Source organism: Salmo salar, chromosome 16, assembly GCF_965601325.2.
Source record: "Salmo salar chromosome 16, fSalSal1, whole genome shotgun sequence".
In the NCBI taxonomy this organism is placed as follows: domain Eukaryota; kingdom Metazoa; phylum Chordata; class Actinopteri; order Salmoniformes; family Salmonidae; genus Salmo; species Salmo salar.
Window position 1 is genome coordinate 91,487,501 of NC_138306.1, and position 27,500 is coordinate 91,515,000.

The 27,500-nt window shown below is 46.5% G+C and overlaps 1 protein-coding gene across 1 annotated transcript in view; it reads left to right on the forward strand.

Moving 5' to 3' along the window:
* Positions 1-27,500, forward strand: part of LOC106574799 (protocadherin-17) — a 160,158-nt gene that overhangs the window by 44,949 nt on the left and 87,709 nt on the right. The window contains exons 3-4 of the mRNA XM_045698419.2: positions 17,015-17,073; positions 18,660-18,832. Coding sequence (XP_045554375.1) covers positions 17,015-17,073; positions 18,660-18,832 — 232 coding nt within the window. The remainder of the gene's footprint in view (positions 1-17,014; positions 17,074-18,659; positions 18,833-27,500) is intronic.

Sequence of the window (27,500 nt, forward strand, 5' to 3'; positions counted from 1 at the left end):
GAGTCTTGGAGGAGGTATAGACACTTGTTCCTAAGGATTTGTGGGTAACTGATACTATTACTGAATGACTTGCCCTTACGTGGTTAAGCCAGCCAGCCCACTAACCATTAAAAGTCAAAGCCTTTGGTGTGTGTGTGTGTGTGTGTGTGTGTGTGTGTGTGTGTGTGTGTGTGTGTGTGTGTGTGTGTGTGTGTGTGTGTGTGTGTGTGTGTGTGTGTGTGTGTGTGTGTGTGTGTGTGTGTGTGTGTGTGTTAGTCATATCACAGACCATTTACATATTGGATTTATAATTTTTTGGACCCCTTGTTATTTAAACATGATTTGATAAAATAAAATATTGTATTTGGTATTTTACTACTATAGACCATAGACACATAATGAATAAAACATCCAGAAATGGCTGAAATAAATCAATCACCAGGAATACCTGTCCTAGATCGGTTTCAGACCAGATCAATACCTGTCCTAGATCGGTTTCAGACCAGATCAATACCTGTCCTAGATCGGTTTCAGACCAGATCAATACCTGTCCTAGATCGGTTTCAGACCAGATCAATACCTGTCCTAGATCGGTTTCAGACCAGATCAATACCTGTCCTAGATCGGTTTCAGACCAGATCAATACCTGTCCTAGATCGGTTTCAGACCAGATCAATACCTGTCCTAGATCGGTTTCAGACCAGATCAATACCTGTCCTAGATCGGTTTCAGACCAGATCAATACCTGTCCTAGATCGGTTTCAGACCTAAACGGTTTCAGACTGATTTTGTTTGTCTCCTGGTTTGACCAATAATGCTTCAGTTGGGCCGCTCTCCACCGACAGACGGATGAAGTGGACTGAGACATGCAGCACCATATGCAAAAACAACTGATATCTCCGAATTCAATTGACAGATTTTTGTTGATGTGGGATGTTAATTATTATGTTAATTAGATTGACGCCACGGATACAAATCAAAGTAACAGACGAGCTTAAGAAAATCTATTGTCTGCATTCTAAACGGCCCCCTATTCCCTATAAATAACACTGCTTTGTAGCGCACTATAGATGGAATGTGGAGCCGTTTGGGACACACCTATGCTCTGTATTAAGACGGTCTCTCTAAGGCATTCTGGGAATTAAGGGAATTATTCAATTAACTTAGTGAGGTGTGTGTGTGTGTGTGTGTGTGTGTGTGTGTGTGTGTGTGTGTGTGTGTGTGTGTGTGTGTGTGTGTGACTGTGTGTGTGTGACTGTGTGTGTGTGTGTGTGTGTGACTGTGTGTGTGTGACTGTGTGTGCTGTGTGACTGTGTGTGTGTGTGGACTGTGTGTGTGTGACTGTGTGTGTGACTGTGTGTGTGTGTGTGTGACTGTGTGTGACTGTGTGTGTGACTGTGTGTGTGTGTGACTGTGTGTGTGACTGTGTGTGTGTGTGACTGTGTGTGTGACTGTGTGTGTGTGTGTGTGTGTGTGTGTGTGTGTGTGTGTGTGTGTGTGTGTGTGTGTGTGTGTGTGTGTGTGTGTGTGTGTGTGTGCTGCCCCTGTCATCACCAAGCCTATCTCCCTGGGTCTGCTGCCCCTGTCATCACCAAGCCTATCTCCCTGGGTCTGCTGCCCCTGTCATCACCAAGCCTGTCTCCCTGGGTCTGCTGCCCCTGTCATCACCTAGCCTGTCTCCCTGGGTCTGCTGCCCCTGTCATCACCAAGCCTATCTCCCTGGGTCTGCTGCCCCTGTCATCACCAAGCCTATCTCCCTGGGTCTGCTGCCCCTGTCATCACCAAGCCTATCTCCCTGGGTCTGCTGCCCCTGTCATCACCAAGCCTATCTCCCTGGGTCTGCTGCCCCTGTCATCACCAAGCCTATCTCCCTGGGTCTGCTGCCCCTGTCATCACCACGCCTATCTCCCTGGGTCTGCTGCCCCTGTCATCACCACGCCTATCTCCCTGGGTCTGCTGCCCCTGTCATCACCACGCCTGTCTCCCTGGGTCTGCTGCCCCTGTCATCACCACGCCTGTCTCCCTGGGTCTGCTGCCCCTGTCATCACCAAGCCTATCTCCCTGGGTCTGCTGCCCCTGTCATCACCACGCCTATCTCCCTGGGTCTGCTGCCCCTGTCATCACCACGCCTATCTCCCTGGGTCTGCTGCCCCTGTCATCACCAAGCCTATCTCCCTGGGTCTGCTGCCCCTGTCATCACCACGCCTGTCTCCCTGGGTCTGCTGCGACTAGATCGAGCTGCAACAAAACACTCAAACTGGACAATTTTATCTCAATCTCTTCATTCAAAGACTCAATCATGGACACTCTTACTGAGCGTTGTGGCTGCTTTGTGTGATGTATTGTTGTCTCTAGAGGCGAAAGAAACCCACACCTATTTAGGCGAGGTGCTGGCTAGCTGAGTGGAACACTTAAAAAAATAAAGGAGAACCTCACTCTCTAGGAGATGTATTGTTGTCTCTACCTTCTTTCCCTTTGTGCTGTTGTCTGTGCCCAACAATGTTTTATACCCTGTTTTGTGCTGCAGCCATGTTGTGCTGCTGCCATGTTGTGTTGCTACCATGTTGTTGTCATGTTGTGTTGCTACCATGTTGTTGTCATGTTGTGTTGCTGCCATGTTGTGTTTCTACCATGTTGTTGTCATGTTGTGTTGCTACCATGTTGTTGTCATGTTGTGTTGCTACCATGTTGTTGTCATGTTGTGTTGCTGCCATGTTGTTGTCATGTTGTGTTGCTACCATGTTGTTGTCATGTTGTGTTGCTACCATGTTGTTGTCATGTTGTGTTGCTACCATGTTGTTGTCATGTTGTGCTGTGTTGTCATGTGTTGCTGCCTTGCTATGTTGTTGTCTTAGGTCTCTCTTTATGTAGTGTTGTGTTGTCTCTCTTGTCGTGATTGTTGTTTTGTCCTATATTTTAATTAATTAATTTTATTTTTTAAATCCCAGCCCCCGTCCCTGCAGGAGGCCTTTTGCCTTTAGGTAGGCCGTCATTGTAAATCAGAATTAGTTGTTAACGGACTTGCCTTGTTAATTAAAGGTTCAGTAAATAAATAACTACATATAGCTGTTTTAATGAGCTGTAGTTTAGATATTTAAGGTCCTTCTCTAGAAGTTTATGACAGGAAATCAAGTTGAGCCTTCACTCTAATAATAATGACACAATTGGATGAAATACATTTTTACCTGCTGTAGGAAGGAAGTGAACTTTGATGGCATTTAGTTCACTTAAGCAGGGAGATTGATTGGTCTGGTAGACACAGGAAAACACAGAGGCACCTCATTTAATCTGATCACTTTCAAATGCTGTTCTTCTAGAACGGATTGATCAATGGTTTGTTTGTTAATTTCTCACTTCCTCTCTCCGCCTGTCCTTATCTGCTGTTCTATCACTCTGCCTCTTTGACTCTCTCTCTCTCTCTCTCTCCTCTCTCTCTCTCTCTCTCTCTCTCTCTCTCTCTCTCTCTCTCTCTGTCTCTCTCTGTCTCTCTCTCTCTCTCCCTCTGCCTCTTTGACTCTCTCTCTCTCTGTCTCTCCCTCTCTCTCTCTCTCTGTCTCTCTCTGTCTCTCCCTCTGTCTCTCTTTGTCTCTCTGTCTCTCCCTCTCCCTCTCTCTCTTTGTCTCTCCCTCTACCTCTCCCTCTCTCTCCATTTCCTGTCAGTAAACATAGAGGTTGGTTCAGTTCCCTGGGTATATATGACATGTGATGTATATCTCAGAGAATACCTTAGTTCAGTTGGCAGACAGACAAGGTTAGGTAGGATTTACTTCCACATACACCTTGGGACTTACACACACACACACACGCATGCACGCATACACGCACGCACGCACGCCCGCGCACACACACACACACGCACACGCGCACACACACACACACACACTCAAGTTTGGGAACATTGCATCTCTCTTGTCCTATTTGTCTCAATGGGAGTGCTGTCTGCCTGGCCACTCTTAGAAACACTGTTTCAGTCACACTGGGACTACAGAAATAGACTACTACTGTCTCTGTTCCACACACACACACACACACACACACACACACACACACACACACACACACACACACACACACACACACACACACACACACACACACACACACACACACACACACACTGCTCTCTCTCTCTATTAGCTGTCTGTGACTCTAATGCTCTCTCAGTCCCCTGACCCTAGACCTGTCCACTTACCTCTCCTCTCCTCTCCTCTCCTCTCCTCTCCTCTCCTCTCCTCTCCTCTCCTCTCCTCTCCTCTCCTCTCCTCTCCTCTCCTCTCCTCTCCTCTCCTCTCCTCTCCTCTCTTCTCATCCCCTCTCATCCCCTCTTGTGTCCTGACCTCTCCTCTCCCCTCCTCTCCCCTCTCCCCATCTCCTACAGTAGAACCTCCTCTGGTGGTTTCTACTGTAAATCTTCAATAGCCCCGTGTCTCTGCTATGTGGCCCAGTCCCATTCCCAGCCATGTATATCTATATCCATCTCTCTGTGTCTCCTGGGTTCAGAAAGGAGGAATCTTCCTGTCCAAGTACTTTGTGTCCAAGTACTGTATAATGAAGGCAATATTGACACACACACACACACACACACACACACACACACACACACACACACACACACACACACACACACACACACACACACACACACACACACACACACACACACACACACACACACACACACACACACACACACACACACACACACACACACACACTAGGAGGGCCATATTGGCAGTAGTGTTGCATTTATTGGCTGGGCTGTATTGGCAGAAGATATGACCTGATACATGACATCAACAGGAAGAGGAAGTACTAGTGGAGATAGAACTGGGCTGTAATTGGTAGAAGATATGACCTGATACATGACATCAACAGGAAGAGGAAGTACTAGTGGAGATAGAACTGGGCTGTAATTGGTGGATTGGACAGCTCTAGAGCTTCCTAATGTCTATTTCATTGGCCAGAGAGAAGCTATGCACATTAAGACAGTAACTATGTTTTTAGTGACTAAGGTGATATATATATTTATTTAACCTTTATTTATCCAATCAATTAAGAATAAGTTGTTATTTGCAATGACAGCCTGGTTATTTGGTGGCAACAGCAGAGGCAGGTGACTGACCTAGTAGTGTATATTGTCTTTTTGTTGTGCCTCTGTTGTCCCCAGATTGCCATGGTAACAGACACTATGTGAGGTGGTTCAGAAAGTCAGTTATTGTTGTCATGTTCCAAAGTCGGTCGGTCGGTCCAAAAGTCAACGGTTAAAACTGACGTCCTTGTCATGATGGGATGTTCATACGTCTGACAAGGTCATTTTTTTTTTACAAAGATCTATGAAGGACCATTGAGATGTTACTGTGAGGTTTGTGGTGTTTAGATGGGGTATAAATCCACTCCCATGATACCCTGTTCTCCATGGTACCCTGTTCTCCATGATACCCTGTTCTCCATGGTAGCCTGTTCTCCATGATACCCTGTTCTCCATGGTACCCTGTTCTCCATGATACCCTGTTCTCCATGGTACCCTGTTCTCCATGATACCCTGTTCTCCATGGTAGACTGTTCTCCATGGTAGCCTGTTCTCCATGGTAGACTGTTCTCCATGATACCCTGTTCTCCATGATACCCTGTTCTCCATGGTACCCTGTTCTCCATGGTAGACTGTTCTCCATGGTAGCCTGTTCTCCATGGTAGCCTGTTCTCCATGGTAGACTGTTCTCCATGGTAGACTGTTCTCCATGATACCCTGTTCTCCATGGTAGACTGTTCTCCATGGTACCCTGTTCTCCATGGTACCCTGTTCTCCATGGTACCCTGTTCTCCATGGTAGACTGTTCTCCATGGTACCCTGTTCTCCATGGTAGACTGTTCTCCATGGTACCCTGTTCTCCATGATACCCTGTTCTCCATGGTACCCTGTTCTCCATGGTAGACTGTTCTCCATGGTACCCTGTTCTCCATGATACCCTGTTCTCCATGGTAGACTGTTCTCCATGGTAGCCTGTTCTCCATGGTAGCCTGTTCTCCATGATACCCTGTTCTCCATGGTACCCTGTTCTCCATGGTAGACTGTTCTCCATGGTACCCTGTTCTCCATGGTACCCTGTTCTCCATGATACCCTGTTCTCCATGATACCCTGTTCTCCATGGTACCCTGTTCTCCATGGTAGACTGTTCTCCATGGTAGCCTGTTCTCCATGGTAGCCTGTTCTCCATGATACCCTGTTCTCCATGGTAGACTGTTCTCCATGGTAGCCTGTTCTCCATGGTAGCCTGTTCTCCATGATACCCTGTTCTCCATGGTAGCCTGTTCTCCATGGTAGACTGTTCTCCATGGTAGCCTGTTCTCCATGGTAGCCTGTTCTCCATGATACCCTGTTCTCCATGGTAGCCTGTTCTCCATGGTAGACTGTTCTCCATGATACCCTGTTCTCCGTGGTACCCTATTCTCCATAGTACCCTGTTCTCCATGATACCCTGTTCTCCATGGTACCCTGTTCTCCATGGTACCCTGTTCTCCATGATACCCTGTTCTCCATGGTAGCCTGTTCTCCATGATACCCTGTTCTCCATGGTACCCTGTTCTCCATGGTAGCCTGTTCTCCATGGTAGCCTGTTCTCCATGGTAGACTATTCTCCATGATACCCTGTTCTCCATGGTACCCTGTTCTCCATGGTACCCTGTTCTCCATGGTAGACTGTTCTCCATGATACCCTGTTCTCCATGGTACCCTGTTCTCCATGGTACCCTTTTCTCCATGGTAGACTGTTCTCCATGATACCCTGTTCTCCATGGTACCCTGTTCTCCATGGTACCCTGTTCTCCATGGTAGACTGTTCTCCATGATACCCTGTTCCCCATGGTAGACTATTCTCCATGATACCCTGTTCTCCATGGTACCCTTTTCTCCATGGTAGACTGTTCTCCATGGTACCCTGTTCTCCATGGTACCCTGTTCTCCATGATACCCTGTTCTCCATGGTACCCTGTTCTCCATGGTAGCCTGTTCTCCATGGTAGCCTGTTCTCCATGGTAGACTGTTCTCCATGGTACCCTGTTCTCCATGATACCCTGTTCTCCATGGTACCCTGTTCTCCATGGTAGACTGTTCTCCATGGTACCCTGTTCTCCATGGTAGACTGTTCTCCATGGTACCCTGTTCTCCATGGTACCCTGTTCTCCATGGTACACTGTTCTCCATGGTACCCTGTTCTCCATGGTAGCCTGTTCTCCATGGTAGCCTGTTCTCCATGGTAGCCTGTTCTCCATGATACCCTGTTCTCCATGGTACCCTGTTCTCCATGGTAGACTGTTCTCCATGGTACCCTGTTCTCCATGGTAGCCTGTTCTCCATGGTAGACTGTTCTCCATTGTAGCCTGTTCTCCATGGTAGCCTGTTCTCCATGATTCCCTGTTCTCCATGGTAGCCTGTTCTCCATGGTAGACTGTTCTCCATGGTAGCCTGTTCTCCATGGTAGCCTGTTCTCCATGGTAGCCTGTTCTCCATGATACCCTGTTCTCCATGGTAGCCTGTTCTCCATGGTAGACTGTTCTCCATGATACCCTGTTCTCCGTGGTACCCTATTCTCCATAGTACCCTGTTCTCCATGGTACCCTGTTCTCCATGATACCCTGTTCTCCATGGTACCCTGTTCTCCATGGTAGCCTGTTCTCCATGGTAGACTGTTCTCCATGGTAGACTGTTCTCCATGGTACCCTGTTCTCCATGGTAGACTGTTCTCCATGATACCCTGTTCTCCATGTTACCCTGTTCTCCATGGTAGCCTGTTCTCCATGGTAGCCTGTTCTCCATGGTAGACTGTTCTCCATGGTACCCTGTTCTCCATGGTAGCCTGTTCTCCATGGTAGCCTGTTCTCCATGGTAGACTGTTCTCCATGGTACCCTGTTCTCCATGGTAGACTGTTCTCCATGGTAGCCTGTTCTCCATGGTAGACTGTTCTCCATGGTACCCTGATTCTCCATGGTAGACTGTTCTCCATGATACCCTGTTCTCCATGGTACCCTGTTCTCCATGGTACCCTGTTCTCCATGGTACCCTGTTCTCCATGGTAGACTGTTCTCCATGGTACCCTGTTCTCCATGGTAGACTGTTCTCCATGATACCCTGTTCCCCATGGTAGACTATTCTCCATGGTACCCTGTTCTCCATGGTAGACTGTTCTCCATGGTACCCTGTTCTCCATGGTACCCTGTTCTCCATGGTAGCCTGTTCTCCATGGTAGCCTGTTCTCCATGGTAGCCTGTTCTCCATGGTAGCCTGTTCTCCATGGTAGCCTGTTCTCCATGGTAGACTGTTCTCCGTGGTACCCTGTTCTCCGTGGTACCCTATTCTCCATAGTACCCTGTTCTCCATGATACCCTGTTCTCCATGGTACCCTGTTCTCCATGGTACCCTGTTCTCCATGGTAGCCTGTTCTCCATGGTAGACTGTTCTCCGTGGTACCCTGTTCTCCGTGGTACCCTATTCTCCATAGTACCCTGTTCTCCATGATACCCTGTTCTCCATGGTACCCTGTTCTCCATGGTAGCCTGTTCTCCATGGTAGACTGTTCTCCATGATACCCTGTTCTCCATGGTAGACTGTTCTCCATGGTAGCCTGTTCTCCATGGTAGACTGTTCTCCATGATACCCTGTTCTCCATGGTACCCTGTTCTCCATGGTAGCCTGTTCTCCATGGTAGACTGTTCTCCATGATACCCTGTTCTCCATGGTAGACTGTTCTCCATGATACCCTGTTCTCCATGATACCCTGTTCTCCATGGTACCCTGTTCTCCATGGTACCCTTTTCTCCATGGTAGCCTGTTCTCCATGGTACCCTGTTCTCCATGGTAGACTGTTCTCCATGGTAGACTGTTCTCCATGGTACCCTGTTCTCCATGGTAGACTATTCTCCATGATACCCTGTTCTCCATGATACCCTGTTCTCCATGGTAGCCTGTTCTCCATGGGCCCTGGTCTAAAGTAGTGCACCAAACAGGGAAAAGGGTTTCATTTGGGACACTGACTAATCAGACAAAGACAGTGAGAGCCCAGCCTCCAACTCAATATCTGACTACCAGAGAAACAGGCTTGAATGGAGGTAGAGGATGAATCACAGAACAAGAATGAGAGAGAGGAGAGGAGTCTGTTTTGTCAGAATTGAAAATGGCCTTCAAACTCATCTGTCCTCTCTTCCTCTCTCTCCTGCATTTCAAAGGACTGCAGGCAATTATTATTTCAATGCCAAACAATTTCAACCATTTTGTATTATTAGATTGTACCCTTTGATATGGCTGCTTGAGAGAGAGATAGAGGGAGAGAGGTTCAGGTGGATATGTATATATATATATATATATATATATATATATATATATAGTCAGAGAGAGAGGTTCAGGTGGATATATATATATATATATATATATATATATATATATATATATATATATATATATATATATATATATATAGTCAGAGAGAGAGAGAGGGGTTCAGGTGGATATAGAGAGAGAGCGTGTTTGACAAAGGAACTAAAGGTCACGACCTTCACATGCCCCCGCATTCTGCAGCTCTGTATGTGTCTACTGAGCCATGCTGCACACACACACACACACACACACACACACACACACACACACACACACACACACACACACACACACACACACACACACACACACACACACACACACACACACACACCTCGTTCCATACGTGCTGTTGAAATACCACACATTGACTCCCTAATATCAAGAGCATGTGAAGACCTCTAGGAGTGGTATCTGTCTGTCTCTGTGAAGAACTCTAGGATTGGTATATATCTGTCTCTCTGTGAAGAACTCTAGGAGTGATATCTGTCTGTCTCTCTGGGAAGAACTCTAGGAGTGGTATCTGTCTGTCTCTCTGGGAAGAACTCTAGGAGTGGTATCTGTCTGTCTCTCTGTGAAGAACTCTAGGAGTGATATCTGTCTGTCTCTCTGGAAAGAACTCTAGGAGTGGTATCTGTCTGTCTCTCTGGGAAGAACTCTAGGAGTGGTATCTGTCTGTCTCTCTGTGAAGAACTCTAGGAGTGGTATCGGTCTGTCTCTCTGTGAAGAACTCTAGGAGTGATATCTGTCTGTCTCTCTGTGAAGACTTCTAGGAGTGGTATCTGTCTGTCTCTCTGTGAAGAACTCTAGGAGTAGTATCTGTCTGTCTCTCTGGGAAGAACTCTAGGAGTGGTATCTGTCTGTCTCTCTGTGAAGAACTCTAGGAGTGGTATCTGTCTGTCTCTCTGTGAAGACTTCTAGGAGTGGTATCTGTCTGTCTCTCTGTGAAGAACTCTAGGAGTGGTATCTGTCTGTCTGTCTCTCTGGGAAGAACTCTAGGAGTGGTATCTGTCTGTCTCTCTGTGAAGAACTCTAGGAGTGGTATCTGTCTGTCTCTCTGTGAAGAACTCTAGGAGTGGTATCTGTCTGTCTCTCTGTGAAGAACTCTAGGAGTGGTATCTGTCTGTCTCTCTGTGAAGAACTCTAGTGGTGGTATCTGTCTGTTTCTCTGGGAAGAACTCTAGGAGTGGTATCTGTCTGTCTATCTGTGAAGAACTCTAGGAGTGGTATCTGTCTGTCTCTCTGTGAAGAACTCTAGGAGTGGTATCTGTCTGTCTCTCTGTGAAGAACTCTAGGAGTGGTATCTGTCTGTCTCTGTGAAGAACTCTAGGAGTGGTATCTGTCTGTCTCTCTGTGAAGACCTCTAGGAGTGGTATCTGTCTGTCTCTCTGTGAAGACCTCTAGGAGTGGTATCTGTCTGTCTCTCTGTGAAGACTTCTAGGAGTGGTCTGTCTCTCTGTGACATTTACTGCTAAGGATTCCAGAAGATGAACATTTCTGTCGTGATGAAATTCTTGGCAAGACTCCAGATTGCAGTTTTAAACAGGTGTGATTTGATGCCTTGAGATGAAAATATTTCTGGTAATTAGCTCAGTAAGAAAGACAGAACACTTTTATCCATTAAAAGTCTTGTTATTTTCACCCACTGTGTTCCAAAGAGATTCAGTCATTTGATATCTTCATGATGATTATTTTGTGACATTTATAAAAAAAAATATAAGACATTCGACTCCGCAGCATCAAAGATACTGTTGGCTGGACAGGAAACTGGAAACCATGGCTTTTGTCTTGAAACAAAATGTCACCCTATCCCCTATGTAGTGTCCAATGGGCCCTGGTCCAAAGTAGTGCACTATGGCTACGGGGATAACAGGTCAGATATATATCTGAAACCATTCAACTGAAATGGGTCTTCCTCATTTAACCCTCTGAATCAGAGAGGTGGGGGGGCTGCCTTAGTCAACATCCATGTTATCAACACCCGGGGAACAGTGGATTAACTGCCTCGCTCAGGAGCACAACGACAGATTTGTACCTTGTCAGTCCGGGGATTCGATCCAGCAACCTTTAGGTTACTGGCCCAGCGTTCCTACCCTCCAGGATAGCTGCCACCCCTCACAGGAACCTAAGGTCTGTTTTTCTTTAACTGTCTGGTCCTCTCTGATCTCTGAGCTGCTCCAGGCAACCTTTTCATTAACACGGCTAATTAGAATGATTAGAGAGGTTAATATGACTGATAATGGCTGAGGAGAGGTGGAGGGAGGGAGGGGACAGAGGGAGGGAGAGAGAGAAGTAAAGGCTGAGAGAGAGAGAAGAGAAAGAGGGGGGAGGTGGATAAAGAGACAGAGAGAGAGAGAGTGAGTGCATTGACCTCCTGTTCAGTCTCTCCATTCAGTGTTTAGGATGTCGATACTGTCTGGACCACGTCTGGGAGTTGGGACCCAGTCTCCTCCTCTCTCCATCCCTTCCATCTCCCCTCCCTCCCCCTTTCCTCATTGACTCTGAGCCACAGAGCAAATACGCTGCAGCAACATTGACGCAACATTGACGGGACGGACAATCGAGACACCCCAGAGAGAGAGAGAGGGGTAGATTTAGAGGGAGAAAGAGAGTGAGATACAGAGAGAGAGAGAGACAGCGAGAGAGACAGAGAGAGAGACAGAGAGAGAGAGACAGCGTGAGATAGAGCGACAGATAGAGAGAGATAGACAGAGAGAGAGTGATAGATTTAGAGGGAGAAAGACAGTGAGATGCAGAGAGAGAGAGACGGAGAGAGAGACAGAGAGAGTGAGATAGAGACAGACAGAGTTGGAGAGAGAGAAAGAGAGATAGAAAGAGAGACAGAGAGAGAGAGAGAGGGATAGATTTAGAGGAAGAGAGTGAGATACAGCGAGAGAGGGGAAGAGAGACAGTCCTGGCTCCAGTTTATCTGATTCTGGGATGTCAGAACATCTACACTGGGTGTATAAAACATTAAGAACACCTGCCCTTTCCACTATAATTGAGAATTTCAATAAGCATTTCTCTACGGCTGGCCATGCTTTCCACCTGGCTACCCCTACCCCGGTCAACTGCCCGGCACCCTCCACAGCAACCCGCCAAAGCCCCCACCATTTCTCCTTCACCCAAATCCAGATAGCTGATCTTCTGAAAGAGCTGCAAAATCTGGACCCATACAAATCAGCCGGGCTAGACAATCTGGACCCTCTCTTTCTAAGATTATCTGCCGAAATTGTTGCAACCCCTATTACTAGCCTGTTCAACCTCTCTTTTGTATCGTCTGAGATTCCCAAAGATTGGAAAGCTGTCGCGGTCATCCCCCTCTTCAATGGGGGAGACACTCTAGACCCAAACTGTTACAGACCTATATCTATCTAAGGTCTTCGAAAGCCAAGTCAACAAACAGATTAGCGACCATTTCGAATCCCACTGTACCTTCTCCGCTATGCAATCTGGTTTCAGAGCTGGTCATGGGTGCACCTCAGCCACGCTCAAGGTCCTAAACGATATCTTAACCACCATCGATAAGAGACATTACTGTGCAGCCGTATTCATCAACCTGGCCAAGGCTTTCGACTCTGTCAATCACCACATTCTTATTGGCAGACTCAACAGCCTTGGTTTCTCAAATGATTGCCTCGCCTGGTTCACCAACTACTTCTCTGATAGAGTTCAGTGTGTCAAATCAGAGGGCCTGTTGTCCGGACCTCTAGCAGTCTCTATGGGGGTGCCACAGGGTTCAATTCTCGGGCCGACTCTCTTCTCTGTATACATCAATGATGTCGCTCTTGCTGCTGGTGATTCTCTGATCCACCTCTACGCAGACGACACCATTCTGTATACATCTGGCCCTTCTTTGGACACTGTGTTTAGTAACCTCCAATGCCATACAACTCTCCTTCCGTGGCCTCCAACTGCTCTTAAATACAAGTAAAACTAAATTCATGCTATTCAACCGTTCGCTGTCCGCACCTGCTCGCCCGTCCAGCATCACTACTCTGGACGGCTCTGACTTAGAATACGTGGACAACTACAAATACCTAGGTGTCTGGTTAGACTGTAAACTCTCCTTCCAGACACACATTAAGCATCTCCAATCCAGAATTAAATCTAGAATCGGCTTCCTATTTCGCAACAAAGCATCCTTCACTCCTGCTGCCAAACATACCCTCGTAAAACTGACCATCCTACCGATCCTCGACTTCGGCGATGTCATTTACAAAATATCCCCCAACACTCTACTCAACAAATTGGATGCAGTCTATCACAGTGCCATCCGTTTTGTCACCAAAGCCCCATATACTACCCATCACTGCGACCTGTACGCTCTCGTTGGCTGGCCCTCGCTTCACACTCGTCGCCAAACCCACTGGCTCCAGGTCATCTATAAGTCTCTGATAGGTAAGGCCCCGCCTTATCTCAGCTCACTGGTCACCATAGCAGCACCCACCCGTAGCATGCGCTCCAGCAGGTATATCTCACTGGTCACCCCCAAAGCCAATTCCTCCTTTGGCCGCCTTTCCTTCCAGTTCTCTGCTGCCAATGACTGGAATGAATTGCAAAAATCACTGAAGCTGGAGACTCATATCTCCCTCACTAGCTTTAAGCACCAGCTGTCAGAGCAGCTCACATATCACTGCACCTGTACATAGCCCATCTGTAAACAGCCCATCCAACTACCTCATCCCCTTATTGTATTTATTTATTTATCTTGCTCCTTTGCACCCCAGTACTTGCACATTCATCTTCTGCACATCAATCACTCTAGTGTCTAATTGGTATATTGTAATTACTTCGCCACCATGGCCTATTTTATTGCCTTACCTCCCTTATCTTACCTCATTTGCACTCACAGTATATAGATTTTCTTCAACTGTATTATTGACTGTATATTTGTTTATTCCATGTGTAACTCTGTGTTGTTGTTTGTGTCGCCCTGCTTTGCTTTATCTTGGCCAGGTCGCAGTTGTAAATGAGAACTTGTTCTCAACTTGCCTACCTGGTTAAATAAAGGTGAAATAAAATAAATAAATAAAATGACCGGTGACTGAAAGCTATGACCCCTTATTGATCAGTCTAGGTGAAGGGGAGGAGACAGGTTAAAGAAGGATTTTTAAGCCTTGAGACAGTTGAGGCATGGATTGTGTATGTGTGCCATTCAGAGGATGAATGGGAAAGACAAAAGATTTAAGTGCCTTTGAACAGTGTATGGTAGTAGGTGCCAGGCACATCTGTTTGTGTCAAGAACTGCAACGCTGCTGGGTTTTTCACACTCAACAGTTTCCCGTGTGTATCAAGAATGTTCCACCACCCAAAGGACATCCAGCCAACTTGACACGACTGTGGGAAGCTTTGGAGTCAACATGGGCCAGCATCCCTGTGAAACACTTTAGACTTCTTGTAGAGACCATGTTCTGACGAATTTAGGACGTTCTAGAGGCAATCAGATCAGTTATTTTACCACAGGGAACAGGGTGTTGTTTTAGATAACCTAGGAGTTAGACATCACCTTAACATAATGCTCTGTCTGATGAACTAACTAACCAACCAACACGTCCTGGAACTGACTCTCTGCCTGGGTGGTTACAATGTAGTCATGTGACATATCTCTTTATTCCATATTAAACCCATTGTTACATGATCAGAATGTGTTGATACATTACATATCTCTTTATTCCATATTAAACCCATTGTTACATGATCAGAATGTGTTGATACATTACATATCTCTTTATTCCATATTAAACCCATTGTTACATGATCAGAATGTGCTGATACATTACATATCTCTTTATTCCATATTAAACCCATTGTTACATGATCAGAATGTGCTGATACATTACATATCTCTTTATTCCATATTAAACCCATTGTTACATGATCAGAATGTGTTGATACAGTTAAAGTCGGAAGTTTACATACACTTAGGTTGGAGTCATTAAAACTCATTTTTCAACCACTCCACACATTTCTTGTTAACAAACTATAGATTTGGCAAGTCGGTTAGGACATCTACTGTGTGCATGACACAAGTCATTTTTCCAACAATTGTTTACAGACAGATTATTTCACTTATAATTCACTGTATCACAATTCCAGTGGGTCAGAAGTTTACATACACTAAGTTGACTGCCTTTATACAGCTTGGAAAATTCGGGTGATGTCATGGCTTTAGAAGCATCTGATAGGCTAATTGACATTATTTGAGTCAATTGGAGGTGTACCTGTTGATGTATTTCAAGGCCTACCTTCAAAATCAGTGCCTCTTTGCTTGACATCATGGGAAAATCAAAAGAAATCAGCCAAGACCTCAGAAAAAAATTGTAGACCTCCACAAGTCTGGTTCATCCTTGGGAGCAATTTCCAAACGCCTGAAGTTACCACGTTCATCTGTACAAACAATAGTACACAAGTATAAACACCATGGGACTACGCAGCCGTCAAACCGCTCAGGAAGGAGACACGTTCTGTCTCCTAGAGATGAACGTACTTTGGTGTGAAAAGTGCAAATCAATCCCAGAACAACAGCAAAGGACCTGGTGAAAACTCTGGAGGAAACAGGCACAAAATGATCTATATCCACAGTAAAACGAGTCCTATATCGACATAACCTGAAAGGCCGCTCAGCAAGGAAGAAGCCACTGCTCCAAAACCACCATAAAAAGCCAGACTACGGTATGCAAATCCACATGAGGACAAAGATTGTTATTTTTGGAGAAATGTCCTCTGGTCTGATGAAACAAAAATAGCACTGTTTGGCCATAATGACCATCGTTATGTTTGGAGGAAAAAGAGGGATGCTTGCAAGCCGAAGAACACCATCCCAACCGTGAAGCACGGGGGTGGCAGCATCATGTTGTGGGGGTGCTTTAGGGAAGGAGGTACTGGTGCACTTCACAAAATAGATGGCATCATGAGGGAGGGAAATTATGTGGCTATATTGAAGCAACATCTCAAGACATCAGTCAGGAAGTTAAAGCTTGGTCGCAAATGGGTCTTCCAAATGGACAATGACCCCAAGCATACTTCCAAAGTTGTAGCAAAATGGCTTAAGGACAACAAAGTCAAGGTATTGGAGTGGCCATCACAAAGCCCTGACCTCAATCCAATAGAACATTTGTGGGCAGAACTGAAAAAGCATGTGCGAGCAAGGAGGCCTACAAACCTGACTCAGTTACTCCAGCTCAGTCAGGAGGAATGGGCCAAAATTCACCCAACTTATTGTAGGAAGCTTGTGGAAGGCTACCTGAAACGTTTGACCCAAGTTAAACAATTTAAAGGCAATGCTACCAAATACTAATTGAGTGTATGCAAACTTCTGACCCACTGGGAATGTGATGAAAGAAATAAAAGCTTAAATAAATAATTTTCTCTACTATTATTCTGACATTTCACATTCTTAAAATAAAGTGGTGATCCTAACTGACCTAAGAATGGACATTTTGACTAGGATTAAATGTCAGGAATTGTGAAAAACTGAGTTTAAATGTATTTGGCTAAGGTGTATGTAAACTTCCGACTTCAACTGTACATTCCATTTAGCAGGGTTCAGGTGTAGCACAACACCGACAGGGGACACGTTTGGGTGTAACACAACACCGACAGGGGACACGTTTGGGTGTAAGACAACACGTTGTAAACTCTCTCCTCTCTCCGTTCTTCACAGACAGACAATTTTCCCGCTGAGCCCAATTACATGGGCAGCAGGCAGCAGTTTGTTCAAAGGTAAGGACTCATCACGAATCACAATAGTCTATATGCTTTACAGTTATAACCAGATCCTATACTAGTACTGTACCCTAACCCTTTATAGTTAGAACCAGATCCTATACTAGTACTGTACCCTAACCCTTTATAGTTATAACCAGATCCTATACTAGTACTGTACCCTAACCCTTTATAGTTATAACCAGATCCTATACTAGTACTGTACCCTAACCCTTTATAGTTAGAACCAGATCCTATACTAGTACTGTACCCTAACCGTTTATAGTTATAACCAGATCCTATACTAGTACTGTACCCTAACCCTTTATAGTTATAACCAGATCCTATACTAGTACTGTACCCTAACCCTTTATAGTTAGAACCAGATCCTATACTAGTACTGTACCCTAACCCTTTATAGTTATAACCAGATCCTATACTAGTACTGTACCCTAACCCTTTATAGTTATAACCAGATCCTATACTAGTACTGTACCCTAACCCTTTATAGTTATAACCAGATCCTATACTAGTACTGTACCCTAACCCTTTACAGTTATAACCAGATCCTATACTAGTACTGTACCCTAACCCTTTATAGTTATAACCAGATCCTATACTAGTACTGTACCCTAACCCTTTATAGTTATAACCAGATCCTATACTAGTACTGTACCCTAACCCTTTATAGTTATAACCAGATCCTATACTAGTACTGTACCCTAACCCTTTATAGTTATAACCAGATCCTATACTAGTACTGTACCCTAACCCTTTATAGTTATAACCAGATCCTATACTAGTACTGTACCCTAACCCTTTATAGTTATAACCAGATCCTATACTAGTACTGTACCCTAACCGTTTATAGTTATAACCAGATCCTATACTAGTACTGTACCCTAACCCTTTATAGTTATAACCAGATCCTATACTAGTACTGTACCCTAACCCTTTATAGTTATAACCAGATCCTATACTAGTACTGTACCCTAACCCTTTACAGTTATAACCAGATCCTATACTAGGACTGTACCCTAACCCTTTACAGTTATAACCAGATCCTATACAAATACTGTACCCTAACCCTTTACAGTTATAACCAGATCCTATACTAGTACTGTACCCTAACCCTTTATAGTTATAACCAGATCCTATACTAGTACTGTACCCTAACCCTTTACAGTTATAACCAGATCCTATACAAATACTGTACCCTAACCCTTTATAGTTATAACCAGATCCTATACTAGTACTGTACCCTAAATGGTTAGGGTACAGTACTAGTAAAGGATCTGGTTATAACTGTAAAGGGTTAGGGTTCAGTACTAGTAAAGGAAACCTAACCCAAAACCTAACCCTAAACCTATCCCTAAAGCCTAACCCTAAACCTAAGCCTGAACCCTAAACCTAACCCTAAACCTAAACCTAACCCTAAACCCTAAACCTAACCCTAAACCCTAAACCTAACCCTAAACCTAACCCTAAACCTAACCCTAAACCTAACCCTAAACCCTAACCCTAAACCCTAAACCTAAACCTAACCCTAAACCCTAAACCCTAACCCTATATATTTATATCTTTAATTGTTTCTTGTCCTGTAGCAGCTCGACATTCAAGGACCCAGAGCGAGCCAGCCTTAGAGACAGTGGTCATGGCGATAGTGATCAGGCCGATAGCGACCAGGACACTAATAAAGGCTCCTGCTGCGACATGTCGGCCAAGGAGGCTCTGAAGATGAAGGCTACAGGAGTTAAACCACCTCCTCTGGAACAGGGTGAGTCCTCGTTACCTTGTTACTCTTCACCGTCAGATTCTGACATGATCACCTCCTTCTATTATGAAGTCAGCCTTGTCTGAGTCTGGAAGGATCTGCTGTTTCTGTAGCATTACGTAGCCTGATGTACAAGTAACCTCCCTGGACAGGACGCTAGTTTATCTCTTGTTTCTGTAGCGTTACGTAGCTTGATGTACAAGTAACCTCCCTGGACAGGATGCTAGTTTATCTCCTGTTTCTGTAGCGTTACGTAGCTTGATGTACAAGTAACCTCCCTGGACAGGATGCTAGTTTATCTCCTGTTTCTGTAGCGTTACGTAGCTTGATGTACAAGTAACCTCCCTGGACAGGACGCTAGTTTATCTCTTGTTTCTGTAGCGTTACGTAGCTTGATGTACAAGTAACCTCCCTGGACAGGACGCTAGTTTATCTCCTGTTTCTGTAGCGTACGTAGCTTGATGTACAAGTAACCTCCCTGGACAGGATGCTAGTTTATCTCCTGTTTCTGTAGCGTTACGTAGCTTGATGTACAAGTAACCTCCCTGGACAGGATGCTAGTTTATCTCCTGTTTCTGTAGCGTTACGTAGCTTGATGTACAAGTACCCTCCCTGGACAGGATGCTAGTTTATCTCCTGTTTCTGTAGCGTTACGTAGCTTGATGTACAAGTAACCTCCCTGGACAGGACGCTAGTTTATCTCTTGTTTCTGTAGCGTTACGTAGCTTGATGTACAAGTAACCTCCCTGGACAGGACGCTAGTTTATCTCCTGTTTCTGTAGCGTACGTAGCTTGATGTACAAGTAACCTCCCTGGACAGGATGCTAGTTTATCTCCTGTTTCTGTAGCGTTACGTAGCTTGATGTACAAGTAACCTCCCTGGACAGGACGCTAGTTTATCTCTTGTTTCTGTAGCGTTACGTAGCTTGATGTACAAGTAACCTCCCTGGACAGGACGCTAGTTTATCTCCTGTTTCTGTAGCGTTACGTAGCTTGATGTACAAGTAACCTCCCTGGACAGGACGCTAGTTTATCTCCTGTTTCTGTAGCGTTACGTAGCTTGATGTACAAGTAACCTCCCTGGACAGGACGCTAGTTTATCTCCTGTTTCTGTAGCGTTACGTAGCTTGATGTACAAGTACTCTCCCTGGACGCTAGTCTATCTCCTGTTTCTGTAGTGTTAGCTAGCTTGATGTACAAGTAACCTCCCTGGACAGGATGCTAGTTTATCTCCTGTTTCTGTGGTGTTAGCTAGCTTGATGTGCAAGTAACCTCCCTGGACGCTAGTCTATCTCCTGTTTCTGTGGTGTTAGCTAGCTTGATGTACAAGTAACCTCCCTGGATGCTAGTCTATCTCCTGTTTCTGTAGTGTTAGGTAATGATTTACAAGTAAACTCCCTGGATGCTAGTCTATCTCCTGTTTCTGTAGTGTTAGATAATGATATACATGTAAACTCCCTCGACAGGACGCTAGTCTGTCGCAGGGCCTTAGTTGGCATAGTCACAAAATGGCGGTCTGAAATTCCCTTCCTTGAAGATAAATGTTATGGGCATTAAACCGCTCCCTTCTGAAGCAGGGTGAATCTTATTTTTAGTTCTAGTTGACAATCTGATGAGAAACCCTTCTATTCTGGAGGCATACTGTACTGGCTTTCGCAAAATGGCAGTTTGGATTCTGTTTCCCTTTTTCAATCTGACATGATCAACCCTTTGAGAAGATGTTCTTGTCAGTCCTCATTCAGTTTACAATCTGAGACTCTGACATCAACACCTTCTATTCTGAAGATGGTTGGCATAGTCACAACATGGCGATTGGTTCTTCCCTTCCATGGTCCCTCCCCTCAGCCTCTCTTCTCCTTCTGGCTCTTCCATGGTCCCTCCTCTCCCCTCAGCCTCTCTTCTCCTTCTGGCTCTTCCATGGTCCCTCCCCTCAGCCTCTCTTCTCCTTCTGGCTCTTCCATGGTCCCTCCCCTCAGCCTCTCTTCTCCTTCTGGCTCTTCCATGGTCCCTCCTCTCCCCTCAGCCTCTCTTCTCCTTCTGGCTCTTCCATGGTCCCTCCCCTCAGCCTCTCTTCTCCTTCTGGCTCTTCCATGGTCCCTCTTCTCAGCCTCTCTTCTCCTTCTGGCTCTTCCATGGTCCCTCCTCTCCCCTCAGCCTCTCTTCTCCTTCTGGCTCTTCCATGGTCCCTCCCCTCAGCCTCTCTTCTCCTTCTGGCTCTTCCATGGTCCCTCCCCTCAGCCTCTCTTCTCCTTCTGGCTCTTCCATGGTCCCTCCTCTCCCCTCAGCCTCTCTTCTCCTTCTGGCTCTTCCATGGTCCCTCCCCTCAGCCTCTCTTCTCCTTCTGGCTCTTCCATGGTCCCTCCCCTCAGACTCACCTCTCCTTCCCGCTTTTGCACACTTTGTCTTCCTCTTCATCACTTTCCATTTTTCTTTTATCCCCCCACCTTATTCCTCCCCCCCTCTGTTTTTCCTCATCATCTCGTTTTCACGTCTTTGTTTGCCCTCTCTCTCTCCCTTCCTTCCTCCCCCCTCTCTCTCTCTCTCTTCCTTCCTTCCTCCCCCCTCTCTCTCTTCCTTCCTTCCTTCCTTCCTCCCCCTCTCTCTCTGTGTGTATTCCAGCCACGTTGTCAGTTTATCAAAGCAGACAAGCCCATTATGTTTTTATAAGCCCAACCACTTTCCCCTTTCCATTTAGACCCTGTCCTCTCTCCCTCCCTTCCACCCCTCCCTCCCTCCCCTCCACCCCTACTGCGCTCCTCCTCTCCCTCACTCCTCTCATTCGCCGGCAGCAGTGTGATTGTGTAAAAGTTTTATAATGGAACAAGGGAAAGGACTTAGCATGCGGCAGGCAGACGATGTAAAATCCTGCGTAGCTGATTAAATATGAATAATTATTCTAAGCGCTGTTGGTAGGGCAGATTACACATGACATGTGTAGAACCATAACGCTGGAGAGTCTCCTACTCAGCCCTCTATCTCCCCTGTGTTCTGCTCTGCCAACGGATGGAGAGGTGGAGCACGGAGGAGAGGGAGGATACATAGAGGGATGATGAAGGGATGTAGTCCTCTGAGTTATGGTAGTAGTTAGGATCCTAGTGTTTCAGTTGAGGACAGGAGATAGAGAGATGATGAGGAGGGAGGATAAGAAGGGCTGTAGTCTCCTGAGATATGGTAGTAGTTAGGATCCTAGTGTTTCAGTTGAGGACAGGAGATAGAGAGATGATGAGGAGGGAGGATAAGAAGGGATGTAGTCTCCTGAGATATGGTAGTAGTTAGGATCCTAGTGTTTCAGTTGAGGACAGGAGATAGAGAGATGATGAGGAGGGAGGATAAGAAGGGCTGTAGTCTCCTGAGATATGGTAGTAGTTAGGATCCTAGTGTTTCAGTAGAGGACAGGAGATAGAGAGATGATGAGGAGGGAGGATAAGAAGGGATGTAGTCTCCTGAGATATGGTAGTAGTTAGGATCCTAGTGTTTCAGTTGAGGACAGGAGATAGAGAGATGATGAGGAGGGAGGATAAGAAGGGCTGTAGTCTCCTGAGATATGGTAGTAGTTAGGATCCTAGTGTTTCAGTTGAGGACAGGAGATGGAGGGAGGATAGAAGGGATGTAGTCTCCTGAGTTATGGTAGTAGTTAGGATCCTAGTGTTTCAGTAGAGGACAGGAGATAGAGAGATGATGAGGAGGGAGGATAGAAGGGATGTAGTCTCCTGAGTTATGGTAGTAGTTAGGATCCTAGTGTTTCAGTTGAGGAAAGGAGATGGAGGGAGGATAGAAGGGATGGAGCCTCCTGAGATATGGTAGTAGTTAGGATCCTAGTGTTTCAGTAGAGGACAGGAGATGGAGGGAGGATAGAGGTATGTAGTCTCCTGAGTTATGGTAGTAGTTAGGATCCTAGTGTTTCAGTTGAGGACAGGAGATGGAGGGAGGATAGAGGGATGTAGTCTCCTGAGTTATGGTAGTAGTTAGGATCCTAGTGTTTCAGTTGAGGAAAGGAGATGGAGGGAGGATAGAAGGGATGGAGCCTCCTGAGATATGGTAGTAGTTAGGATCCTAGTGTTTCAGTAAAGGACAGGAGATGGAGGGAGGATAGAGGGATGTAGTCTCCTGAGTTATGGTAGTAGTTAGGATCCTAGTGTTTCAGTTGAGGAAAGGAGATGGAGGGAGGATAGAGGTATGTAGTCTCCTGAGATATGGTAGTAGTTAGGATCCTAGTGTTTCAGTAAAGGACAGGAGATGGAGGGAGGATAGAGGGATGTAGTCTCCTGAGTTATGGTAGTAGTTAGGATCCTAGTGATTCAGTAAAGGATAGAAGAGATGTGGTTTATGTATGCCGTGTCTTACTGAGTAATAGAACACTAGATGGTAGATGCTTTCGATGTCCTGGTGTTCTGTCGCCTGGTGTTCTGATGCCTGGTGTTCTGATGCCTGGTGTTCTGATGCCTGGTGTTCTGTCGCCTGGTGTTCTGATGCCTAGTGTTCTGATTCCTGGTGTTCTGATTCCTGGTGTTCTGATGCCTGGTGTTCTGATGCCTGGTGTTCTGATGCCTGGTGTTCTGATGCCTGGTGTTCTGTCGCCTGGTGTTCTGATGCCTAGTGTTCTGATTCCTGGTGTTCTGATGCCTGGTGTTCTGTCGCCTGGTGTTCTGATGCCTGGTGTTCTGATGCCTGGTGTTCTGATGCCTGGTGTTCTGATGCCTGGTGTTCTGATGCCTGGTGTTCTGATGCCTGGTGTTCTGTCGCCTGGTGTTCTGATGCCTGGTGTTCTGATGCCTGGTGTTCTGATGCCTGGTGTTCTGATGCCTGGTGTTCTGATGCCTGGTGTTCTGATTCCTGGTGTTCTGATGCCTGGTGTTCTGATGCCTGGTGTTCTGATGCCTGGTGTTCTGATGCCTGGTGTTCTGTCGCCTGGTTTTCTGATGCCTGGTGTTCTGATGCCTGGTGTTCTGTCGCCTGGTGTTCTGATGCCTGGTGTTCTGTCGCCTGGTGTTCTGTCGCCTGGTGTTCTGATGCCTGGTGTTCTGATGCCTGGTGTTCTGATGCCTGGTGTTCTGATGCCTGGTGTTCTGTCGCCTGGTGTTCTGATGCCTGGTGTTCTGATGCCTGGTGTTCTGTCGCCTGGTGTTCTGATGCCTGGTGTTCTGATGCCTGGTGTTCTGATGCCTGGTGTTCTGATGCCTGGTGTTCTGATGCCTGGTGTTCTGATGCCTGGTGTTCTGATGCCTGGTGTTCTGATTCCTGGTGTTCTGTCGCCTGGTGTTCTGATGCCTGGTGTTCTGATGCCTGGTGTTCTGATGCCTGGTGTTCTGATGCCTGGTGTTCTGATGCCTGGTGTTCTGATGCCTGGTGTTCTGATGCCTGGTGTTCTGATTCCTGGTGTTCTGATGCCTGGTGTTCTGATGCCTGGTGTTCTGATGCCTGGTGTTCTGTCGCCTGGTTTTCTGATGCCTGGTGTTCTGATGCCTGGTGTTCTGTCGCCTGGTGTTCTGATGCCTGGTGTTCTGTCGCCTGGTGTTCTGTCGCCTGGTGTTCTGATGCCTGGTGTTCTGATGCCTGGTGTTCTGATGCCTGGTGTTCTGATGCCTGGTGTTCTGATGCCTGGTGTTCTGATGCCTGGTGTTCTGTCGCCTGGTGTTCTGATGCCTGGTGTTCTGATGCCTGGTGTTCTGATGCCTGGTGTTCTGATGCCTGGTGTTCTGTCGCCTGGTGTTCTGATGCCTGGTGTTCTGATGCCTGGTGTTCTGATGCCTGGTGTTCTGATGCCTGGTGTTCTGATGCCTGATGTTCTGATGCCTGGTGTTCTGATGCCTGGTGTTCTGATGCCTGGTGTTCTGATGCCTGGTGTTCTGATGCCTGGTGTTCTGTCGCCTGGTGTTCTGATGCCTGGTGTTCTGATGCCTGGTGTTCTGATGCCTGGTGTTCTGATTCCTGGTGTTCTGTCGCCTGGTGTTCTGATGCCTGGTGTTCTGATGCCTGGTGTTCTGATGCCTGGTGTTCTGATGCCTGGTGTTCTGATTCCTGGTGTTCTGTCGCCTGGTGTTCTGATTCCTGGTGTTCTGATGCCTGGTGTTCTGATGCCTGGTGTTCTGATGCCTGGTGTTCTGATGCCTGGTGTTCTGATGCCTGGTGTTCTGTCGCCTGGTTTTCTGATGCCTGGTGTTCTGATGCCTGGTGTTCTGTCGCCTGGTGTTCTGATGCCTGGTGTTCTGTCGCCTGGTGTTCTGTCGCCTGGTGTTCTGATGCCTGGTGTTCTGATGCCTGGTGTTCTGATGCCTGGTGTTCTGATGCCTGGTGTTCTGTCGCCTGGTGTTCTGATGCCTGGTGTTCTGATGCCTGGTGTTCTGATGCCTGGTGTTCTGATGCCTGGTGTTCTGATGCCTGGTGTTCTGATGCCTGGTGTTCTGTCGCCTGGTGTTCTGATGCCTGGTGTTCTGATGCCTGGTGTTCTGATGCCTGGTGTTCTGATGCCTGGTGTTCTGTCGCCTGGTGTTCTGATGCCTGGTGTTCTGATGCCTGGTGTTCTGATGCCTGGTGTTCTGATGCCTGATGTTCTGATGCCTGGTGTTCTGATGCCTGGTGTTCTGATGACTGGTGTTCTGATGCCTGGTGTTCTGATGCCTGGTGTTCTGATGCCTGGTGTTCTGATGCCTGGTGTTCTGTCGCCTGGTGTTCTGATGCCTGGTGTTCTGATGCCTGGTGTTCTGATGCCTGGTGTTCTGATTCCTGGTGTTCTGTCGCCTGGTGTTCTGATGCCTGGTGCTTCTGATGCCTGGTGTTCTGATGCCTGGTGTTCTGATTCCTGGTGTTCTGTCGCCTGGTGTTCTGATGCCTGGTGTTCTGATGCCTGGTGTTCTGATGCCTGGTGTTCTGATGCCTGGTGTTCTGATGCCTGGTGTTCTGATGCCTGGTGTTCTGATGCCTATATGCAGACAGTACTGCATACTGTACAGGCTGCTGTCTGTCTGTCTGTCTGTCTGTCTGTCTGTCTGTCTGTCTGTCTGTCTGTCTGTCTGTCTGTCTGTCTGTCTGTCTGTCTGTCTGCCTGTCTTAACAGCGTTTGTCTCTCCATTGGGTTTTACATCAGAGAAAACACTACATTGACAAGAGGAATTGGCCAATTAAAGGCGGCCATATGTTTCCCATTTTAAAAATGTACTAATTTAATCGTCCATGAGAACGATTCAGAGTAATAGATGGAAATGATGGAAACATTTATGTGACGATGCTTATGACAAAATGGGGTTTTGCACAGTCGAACATGTCCAGGCGCGTAACCTTCATCTGCTCCAGGGGCGCAGTACTACTATGGCTGATCCTGTATAACAACACATTACACTGCACCTATCATACCACTATGGCTGACCCTGTACAACAACACCTATCATACTATGGCTGACCCTGTACAACAACACCTATCTATAAAATAACACACATGGAGTCATGGAGTAACCCAAAAAAAGTATTTTACATTTTAGATTCTTCAAAGTAGCCACCCTTTGCTTTGATGACAGCTTTACACTCTCTTGGCATTCTCTCAACCAACTTCATGATTCATTGGTTGTTCACTTGGTATTCTATTCTCTCTCTCTCTCTCTCTCTCTCTCTCTCTCTCTCTCTCTCTCTCTCTATGTCTTTACCTCATTCTCCTCTCTCTTTCTGTCTTTACCTCATTCTGCTCTCGCTCTTTCTCTCTCTCTCTGTCTTTACCTCATTCTGCTCTCTCTCTGTCTTTACCTCATTCTGCTCTCTCTCTGTCTTTACCTCATTCTGCTCTCGCTCTCTCTCTATCTTTACCTCATTCTGCTCTCTCTCTCTCTGTATTTACCTCATTCTGCTCTCGCTCTCTCTCTGTATTTACCTCATTCTGCTCTCTCTCTCTGTCTTTACCTCATTCTGCTCTCTCTCTGTCTTTACCTCATTCTGCTCTCGCTCTATCTTTACCTCATTCTGCTCTCTCTCTATCTTTACCTCATTCTGCTCTCTCTCTGTCTTTACCTCATTCTGCTCTCTCTCTGTCTTTACCTCATTCTGCTCTCACTCTCTCTCTGTATTTACCTCATTCTGCTCTCTCTCTCTGTCTTTACCTCAGTCTGCTCTCGCTCTGTCTTTACCTCATTCTGCTCTCGCTCTATCTTTACCTCATTCTGCTCTCTCTCTCTGTCTTTACCTCATTCTGCTCTCTCTCTCTGTCTTTACCTCATTCTGCTCTCTCTCTGTCTTTACCTCATTCTGCTCTCTCTCTCATAGTGTCATAGGTTAGAATCAAATTACCATTAGAACAAATACTGTATTGCTCCATCTCTCCATCCTTCTTATTTTATTTAACCTTTATTTAACTAGGCAAGTCGGTTAAGAACAAATTCCTATTTATAATGACGGCCTACCGGGGAACAGTGGGTTAACTGCCTTGTTCAGGGGCAGAACGACAGATTTTTACCTTGTCGGCTCGGGGATTCAACACTCTAACCACTAGGCTACCTGCCGCCCTCCCTCCCTCCCTCCCTCCATCCCTCCATCCATCCCTCCCTCCCTCCACCCCTCCATCCCTCCGTCCATCCCTCCCTCCCTTCATTCCTCCCTCCCTCCTCCCCTCCCTCCACCCCTCCATCCCTCCCTCCCTCCACCCCTCCCTCCACCCCTCCATCCATCCCTCCCTCCCTCCACCCCTCCC